General features: G+C 38.0%; 1 protein-coding gene and 1 long non-coding RNA gene across 3 annotated transcripts in view; both read right to left on the bottom strand.

The window, feature by feature from the left end:
• Positions 1–3,571: 3,571 nt before the first annotated feature.
• Positions 3,572–4,594, bottom strand: LOC134811322 (uncharacterized). The gene is made up of 2 exons (XR_010159792.1): positions 4,098–4,594; positions 3,572–3,893 (listed from the first exon to the last, which is right to left on the bottom strand). It is a non-coding gene; the product is annotated as an uncharacterized LOC134811322 (long non-coding RNA).
• A 2,950-nt stretch (positions 4,595–7,544) lies between these two features.
• Positions 7,545–8,377, bottom strand: part of LOC134826611 (uncharacterized) — a 56,208-nt gene continuing 55,375 nt past the window's right edge. The window contains exons 6-7 of one of the 2 annotated variants that reach the window (XM_063839062.1): positions 8,090–8,299; positions 7,545–7,904 (exon numbers count right to left, since the gene is read on the bottom strand). In XM_063839062.1, the coding sequence (XP_063695132.1) occupies positions 7,643–7,904; positions 8,090–8,299 (472 nt within the window). In that variant the 3' untranslated portion in view covers positions 7,545–7,642. The remainder of the gene's footprint in view (positions 7,905–8,089; positions 8,300–8,377) is intronic. The other variant, XM_063839064.1, reaches the window with a different exon arrangement.

Here is an 8,377-nt window from a genome sequence, read left to right as displayed (position 1 = left end):
AATCATTTCTTTTAATTAACAAACCAGCCACCTGGGAGTCGTGTACGTAGGAAGACAGTTGTCTGCTATTAATGTAACACTTAATACTTATGTTGTGTCTGATTATTGATTCTTGATGAAGTAAGGATCGCGTGATACTTAAATAAAAGCATTTTTTTTGAGATAAAAACTTAATTTAATGTGGTTAACGGTGATAACTGTAATCTAACAGAATTTAAAAGATAGTACCGAATTCAGTATACAAAATCAAAGCTATCGTATAAACTATAATGTCTCAGTACAATATCATGATCAACGATAAGGCTGTAAAACTTCAGATAAATTGTGATCTTAAAAATAAACAGGGTGCACGCAAAGATAGTTTTTTAATTTTTTTAAACGTGCAATTGCTTATAGAATTAAATTGAGTTCGATGGAATGTAGCGTTTTAATTATTCCGGTAGAAATATTTTAAAAAGTAACTGTTGGACTACTCTGAGCTTTAGCTAGGTGAAGGCACAGAATTCTAAGAGTGTTAACTCTCACGTCGCGCTGCATCTCTTAACTGTTCCCCGACTTCTCTGAGGATAATCACACAATTCATGTCTCTTGAATCAATCTCGATACTAGTACATTGCAATTGAGTTATTTGCCTAGCAGAAAATTATAATTAGAAATCAGTGGATTAGATGCGAAGTAATATAAGCTAACGGCTAACCATGAAAACATAATAATAAAACATGGGGAAAAAGATTCTTACCGCGATTTTTATCGAGTCCTATTTTTATGTTTCGCTCTGAAGAGAGCTGAGAAAGGATGGTTCCCCCCTGTGCATTCCTTGGATGTGTTTAACAATATAGGATTTCTTCTTGGCCCGAAAATCACAGTGGTCACATGAAAACGGCTTCTCATCAGAGTGCATAACCATGTGTGATTTCAGATCGTGGTTGAACTTAGTTCTGAAGTCACATAGCTCACATGAAAAAGGTTGTCGGTCTGAGTGTCTCACTAAGTGCTTTTTAATAGAGGACCGCCATTTGGTTTGGAAGTCACAGCGGTCACACGAGAAAAGTTTCTGGTCAGAGTGTTTTAGCATGTGTACTTTAAGCGAGTATTTCCACTTGCTTTGGTAGTTACAGACTTTGCAAGAGAAAAGGTTTTTCGTCAGAATGTCTCACCATGTGAGATTGTAAAGCAGACTTACTCAGTCCCCGGTAGTCACACTCAGGACATTGGTGGGGTTTTATTCTCACATTGTGAGTTAGTTTGTGAGCAGTTAAACCTTCCTCAGTTCTTGAAGTGTACTCACACTTATCACATTCAAATGGTCTGTCACGTGATCCTTCGTGCATATTCCAAATATGTTTGGTTATCATCTGTTTAGTGCGAGTACTGTATTCACAGTACTTACAGCTGTATGGTTTTTCAACTTCGCTAGAGTGTCCAGCTAAGTGCCACTTGAGAGACGCTTTTTCGGCTGCTCTATAGTCACATTGTGGACATGGGTAAGGTCTCTCACCGGTGTGAGTACGTTTATGTTGCGACAATTTCTTCTTAGTTTTAGTAGCCATATCACACTTATCACACAACCATGGCCTCACTCCACTGTGAGAAAGCTTGTGACTTTTCAATGTCCCTTTTGTTTTTGCTCGAAATTCGCACAAATCACACTCGTGAAGTCGAACCTCACTGTGAGTTATTCGTTTGTGTTGAGTAAGTGTATGTTTGGTTTTGGCTTTATATTCACATATGTCACACTGGTATGGTCTCTCCGTAGAATGAGACTTTTCGTGAATCCGCACCCCTGATTTGTAATTGCTGCGATACCCACAGAGGTCGAAAGTGCACTTGAAGGGTCGTTCATCAGTATGAGACAGTTTATGAAGCCCTCAAACTACGTTCGGTTTTTGCTTTATAATCGCATGTTTCACATTTAAACAGTCTCTCATCGGAGTGAGAAAGTTTGTGTGACTTCAAGTTGCAGCTGCTTTTTGCACAAAAATCACATTCATCGCACGGGTAGGGTCTTTCTCCCGTGTGGCTTCGTCTGTGAACTTTTAAAGCGCAATCCTGCGTTGTTGAATAATCACACAAATCGCACTTATAGGGCCGTTCACCAGTGTGAGTACGTTTGTGTGATATTAAACTACATGGGAGGGCAGCAGCATAATCACACACGTCACACTTGTATGGTCTCTCAGAGGTGTGAGAACGTTCGTGGATCCTCAAATGGCTGCTTTGTGTAGTTTTGTAATCACACTTTTTACACTGGAAAGGTTTCTCCCCGGTGTGTACTCGCATGTGTGCTACGAGATGAGGGTGCTGTCTAGCTTCGTATTCGCACAGGGTACATTTATAAGGTTTCTCCTTTGTGTGGGTTCGTCTATGTACAGTGATAGTTGTGTGATGTTTTGCCCGAAAATCACACTCGTTGCATGAATAAGGTTTATCATCTGAATGTATTTTTGAATGCTCCTTTAGTGTATACAAAGTTTTTGTCTTGAAGCCACACTGTTTACACTGGAAGGGGCGATCACTGCTGTGAACTACCATATGCACCCTCAGATTACGTGACCCCGTGGTAAAATACTCGCATTTTGAACAGACAAACTTTTTTCGCCCTCTAGCAGGTGCCATGCTCCTTCTGAATGACCGCTCACTTGGTCAGAATAGTTTCGTCTGAATTGAATGAGCAAATGTGAAACAAAGGAAACTTCAATGAATGGACTATTAAATAATATTGTTTTGGCAGTCATTTAGGAACTTCAGCAATTAATATCATGATTATAATTTAACCATGTAAACAAATTATTTTATTGCTATGGGAATCCAATAAGTGGATGTGAGTCGTATCTAGAATAACAAACAATTAAAAATAATGCTTAGGCTTGACTTATGCTTAAGATTAATAATCTCTAGTAAGTAGAGATAATATTGCTGGAGATTAGCCGGGCCGACACTAGGAGTGTCCCACTAAACTTGGATTTCGGAATAACGAAGCTTAATTTACATCTTTTCATCCGAGTGAGCGAATGTTAAACTTAAATGGATGGACTATAAAATAATGGTGATTTGGCAGTCACTGCGAAACTTAAGCAATTGTGATTAATTTTACGATGTAAAGAAATTAGTTTATTGTTATCATACGATAATAGTATAGAGTAATAAGACTAATGACAGTGGAGCAGGGAACATTCTCACTATATAATTCAAAGGACAGCTTCGTTAGTGATTGCAATGAAGCCAATCTAGGAAATATCTAATTTTTGGTTTAATATTATTTTGAAGTATTGTATTTATGGATTGTATTGATGCATTGTAAATATTTCTTAAATTTTACCTAAACAAATGTTTATTGACATTGTTATACTTATTGTAATCCATTGATTGGAAGAGAGTCGATATATAACAAATAATTGCAGTAAATAATAGAAACTGAATATTTTACAAAGTAATTATTATTAATTTTCATGAAACATTTACATGAAAATATAGTCATCAATTATGCGTGTATCATATAGGTTCATCGAGATGAATTTTAAAATAATTTAGTTGAGAACTTAAATAAAAGTCCCTAAATTTAAAGTTAAAATGCTATCACTCCAGAGAAAATTCAAGCAATGCGTTGCGTTTTATGAAATTTATGAAAACATTACTTTTAATGACATGGATTGCCCATAGTACTACCACCTCCCCCTTCCACCAAAAGGGGGCGGCGGTTAAGAATTGGGTGCTGTGGAACTTGGAGGTACAACTATACGCCTAAAATTTTGTAGGCCTAATTCTACTTCCAGCTTCAACAGTTTGCTAAATAACTTTAAGTATTATATCTGCTACTTTTCTCAAAACGTCGCGTGTGTGCTGTGACTTTTTCTTGCTCATGTCTATACATTTTCTTCCTTGTTCTTCAACATCTGAAAGTTAATAAATTGTCGGTTATTTTACATTTTATCATTATATCGTCAGATTTTGTCTCAGCATGTACACTGTACTGTCATGATCTAGTGTTCGATAAATTGTCAACTAAAACTAAAAGCTTATTTAAATAGCAATAATTTACATGATATAACTAATTTTATGAACAAAATTTCTAAGTTTGAAGTTTAGCTTTAAAAAACCTTCAAAATTCTCCACACTGTGGAACTGGACAAATTTGTTTGCCTTGATAAGTCTCTGACGGATCTTTTTGAATTCTCTTCTAGTGACCGTTTGATCTTTTCAATATTTTTGTCGACCACAACAGATTTTGGTCTTCCCGTCGGTCGTCTGGGCAGAAGTGAAAAATCAGTTTCGAATTTTTTCACAAGCCGATATATGGTGTTCGCATTCAAATTTCTCAGTTCTTTCACTTTGGGATAAAGCTTTTGTAGGAAACGCCTAGTTTTAGTTGGGCTTTTATCATTTGAATAATATCTCTTGATTATCTCCAACTTCATTTCTCCAGAGAGGGTCATAATTTTTTCAAAACCGAAAGTCAAGTTAAAAGTTTTGTACGACTACGAATAAAAATAGTCAAAACATATATTGTGTATTATTCTCTACAAAATACAAATGAAAAACGTCCAGAAAATCCTCTAAAAAACTAATATGAATATCAAATATGGAAAAACTAATATAATGGGAAGCAAGATCGAGCACATTGCACAAACTTGAAATGCTCCTTCATAAAATTATTTTCTATTTTGATATTTAATCGCGCGTTTCGTGTGCGACGCGCGGCGCACCAATTTTGAATTTATTTATTTGAAATCCCAATAACTATTGTGTAATTGTGTAATTGTATTAATGAACACTTCATGATTGTACGGTATATTGGCATTGCTAAGCTGCACTCTGCAGCCTCATGTAAAAATAGGTACAGGGAATTCCAAAATTGCGGTTACACTTACAATTTACAGTGCATATTTGATATTATCTCATACATCATATATTAATATAAGCAAATTAACTGACGATGTCTCATGTCAATCCTTCGCAGCTTGAAGTTGAAGTTGACGTGAACCATGCCCATCGTTACTGGGCGGCGCTCAGCCTGTCATTCCGCCGAATCTCTATTCGGATTGTGATTATAGGTAGTGCGCCCTCGACAGCAGACAGTGAGCCGCGCGTGCCGACTGTATAGTAGGAGCGCTAATTTAGGCCAGCACAATTTTCTTCAAACAAATAGATATTAAGTATTATATCCTTCCCGACCTCCAATTGCAACAAAAATTTTTAAGCTTAATCATAGACTTACAAGGAAAGTGTCCGAAAAATATAAAGCATATCCAACCATCTATAGTAGAGGCTCTTACGGGCATTGTCTGTTCGATACGCTAGGGACCCCAGATACACCTTACTAGACGTATTTTTGACCGTAGAATCGATTAAAAGTGGTTTCAAAATGATTGGACTGAGTTAGCGCGGTTAAAATCGCAAAAAACCGATTTTGGGGCCAAAAATAGGCCAAAAAACCATGTTTTTTGATAATTTGGGCAAGTTAATTTTGTTGGCATGTCGGCAAAACTTGCATGAAGATAGCTAAAAGACAGCCGCACAAGATGGTATAAAAATAAAACAAATCCCTCTATTTAAGCGCAGGTAAAAATCCAAAAAAGTGGTAAAAATTTTGACTTTTTTGCTTGAAGTTTGAATAAGTTTTTGGAGTTGTATTAAATCAACCCAAAAATAGTCACATCGTGTTTGTCTAAATTTTTCCTTTCCGAGAAGTACCCACTTCATATACTTTATCGAAGTTTGAATATTTTCACTCCGCAAGCGTTTTTGCCAAATTTTCGACGCGCACTACGCGCAAAAGCATTTAGTTGTTATCAATTGGCACCCGCGCGTTCATCATAAATTTCAAACAGCTATAACTCAGCGAGATTATGTCCGTTCTAGCTCATATTTTCACACCAAATAGAAAATAATGTGATCTTATTGCTGACAAAATATGAATATAATTACTTTATTTGCCTTAGAGTAATAGACTGTCAAAGTTTAAAACGCGCATTGGTATAGCACGTGACTAATAAGGCCAAATTTATACTTCTTAACATATTATCGATCCTTAGACATCATACTATTGTGCTTAATTAGCGGTTAGGTCTCTAAACTCGTAGCAGAAAACACGTCTTTTTGCCCGTAAGAGCTTCTACTATAATATTTGAAGGTCCTACTCCTAATCAACTTCTGTCTGAATTTTTCGGCATACCTTATGGAACTGAACAAGGTCATTAGTAAGGGGGCTCTATTACAGCTGCCAGCCCCCGGGGTAGAAGAGAAACATCTCTTGGACACTGATTACGCTGATGACATGGCCATGTTAGATAACTCAAAAGAGGGGCTGCAGGAAACCACTGACCTTCTCTGCAAATACAGTGCCTATGCGGGTCTGAAGATTAATGCTGGCAAAACACAGAGCATGGCTGTCAGTAAAAGTGCATCGCAGAGGCCGTATTCTAAAGACGACACTATGGACATCAATGTGGAAGGTCTCCCAATACAGCAGGTCAGCAGCTTCACTTACTTGGGTGCTATCATCAGTGCGGATGGAACAATCGACAAAGAACTATCAGCTCGAATTCAGAAGGCCTCTGGGGCATTCTATCAGCTTAGCAGTATATGGTACAGTCGCAACATCAAGACACCGACTAAAATCAGGATCTACAAAGCGGCTGTCCTCACTATACTGCTTTATGGAAGTGAGGTATGGAATACCACACAGACGCAGATGAAAAGATTTGAGGTGTTCCATCACAGATGTCTGAGAAGAATCCTGAAAATCAAATGGTTTTATCACGTATCTAATGCTGACGTACGTAAGCGGGCCAACATCGCCCCTGTTGATACTTTCGTGCGAGCAGCTAGGCTCCGATGGTTTGGCCATGTGGTGAGGATGCCAGAAGAAAGAATACCAAACTATCTTCTGCACTGGATCCCAAAGCATGGTAAAAGATCAAGAGGTAGACCTCGGAAAAATTGGCTGTCATGTGTCCGGGAGGATGCAGCAATCTTCACAGGTGTCGATAACATCACGATAGAAGATGCAGAACAACAAGCAACAAACAGGGTACATTGGAGAGGCCTAATACATCGGAGAAAGGAGTTACTATGTGGTGCAGGCCACTCCAACGACTAGGAGGAGACCTTTTCAAGTACAAGTACAAGTAAGTACTCCTAATATTTGAAACAAATATTTTACGAGTACAGAGTATCACCCGTTAACGTCGTTCATGGTTCAAAACTTGATAGTTGATAAAAGATTGCTGTGCAGGAGCCAGGATGAGGAAGATTTTTGATTTAATTTTACTTTTTAATTATTTAAAACTTATCATACAATTATATAAATATAACATATACATTGTAGTAGGTTTATAACCTACCACTACCAGGACGCGCGCCGAGTTGGACTCGTCGTCTCGTCGACGGTCCTATATTTGAAACAAATATTTTACGAGTATCACCCGTTAACATATATGATATACACATCAAAACATTTTTGTTTCTAATAATTGAACCATGAACTAATATACATACATATTATAATTGATAAATTCTATGAAGCATAAGTCAAATTAAACAAACTGGCATGACTCATGAGTAATAAGCTAAAAGTAAACACTACGATGTACGAAGCGCGTACAATCCACAGTTCTAGTTCTCAAGAATAACTAAAAAGTAATTAGCAAGTGTGAAGTCCCTTCCTTCCGAAAGTAACTCCTCTTCCAAGTTTACAGGACAAGGACGTGGGTTTGTCACAGTATTTGTCATGCTGGTAACAGCCGGGATGCCAGCAGCAGTCGCCACACAGTTGGCTCCAACACGTGCACCACGGACCACATAAACCGTAACACCCCTTCGAGATCTCGTCAGCTGAAAACTGATGCACCACAGCCCAACCCTCTCCAAAGTCGTAATCGTCACTGGGGGATTTGTACTCGTCACTGGGAGATGTATACGAGGATAATATCTTGCTCGAGTGCGAAGTCTTGATGGCTGGTAATTTCAAAATCCAATCCTTGACAATTTATTATTCACCATATTTGATATTGGGATCCAAAAAAATGACTAACTAACACTGATTATATAATTTTCTATACATCAGATAAATTTGATGACTGAAACTTACTGTTTTACACAAACGTTTTCACTAGACTCGACACCCAGATCTATAGTACAGCCGCCGTGTTGATAGAGTGTCTCGCCGTTGCAAATCTTGACTATTTCCTCAGGGAATACTCCCTCCACCTCGTTACTCAACTCCTCCCCGTCATTTCCTCCGAACATGTGACTCAGAGCGTTCCGCTTCTGTCGGTGTGGCGGTGTGTGGGCTCCCTCGCTGTAATGGAGGTGAGTGGTGTCATGTAAAGTAACTAATAGTTTTAATAATCTTAACTCACTTATCGGGGTCTTAAAC

Source organism: Bolinopsis microptera, chromosome 2 (genome assembly GCF_026151205.1).
Source record: "Bolinopsis microptera isolate Bmic1 chromosome 2, MBARI_Bmic_1.0, whole genome shotgun sequence".
In the NCBI taxonomy this organism is placed as follows: domain Eukaryota; kingdom Metazoa; phylum Ctenophora; class Tentaculata; order Lobata; family Bolinopsidae; genus Bolinopsis; species Bolinopsis microptera.
This window is presented reverse-complemented; position numbering and strand designations above follow the sequence as displayed.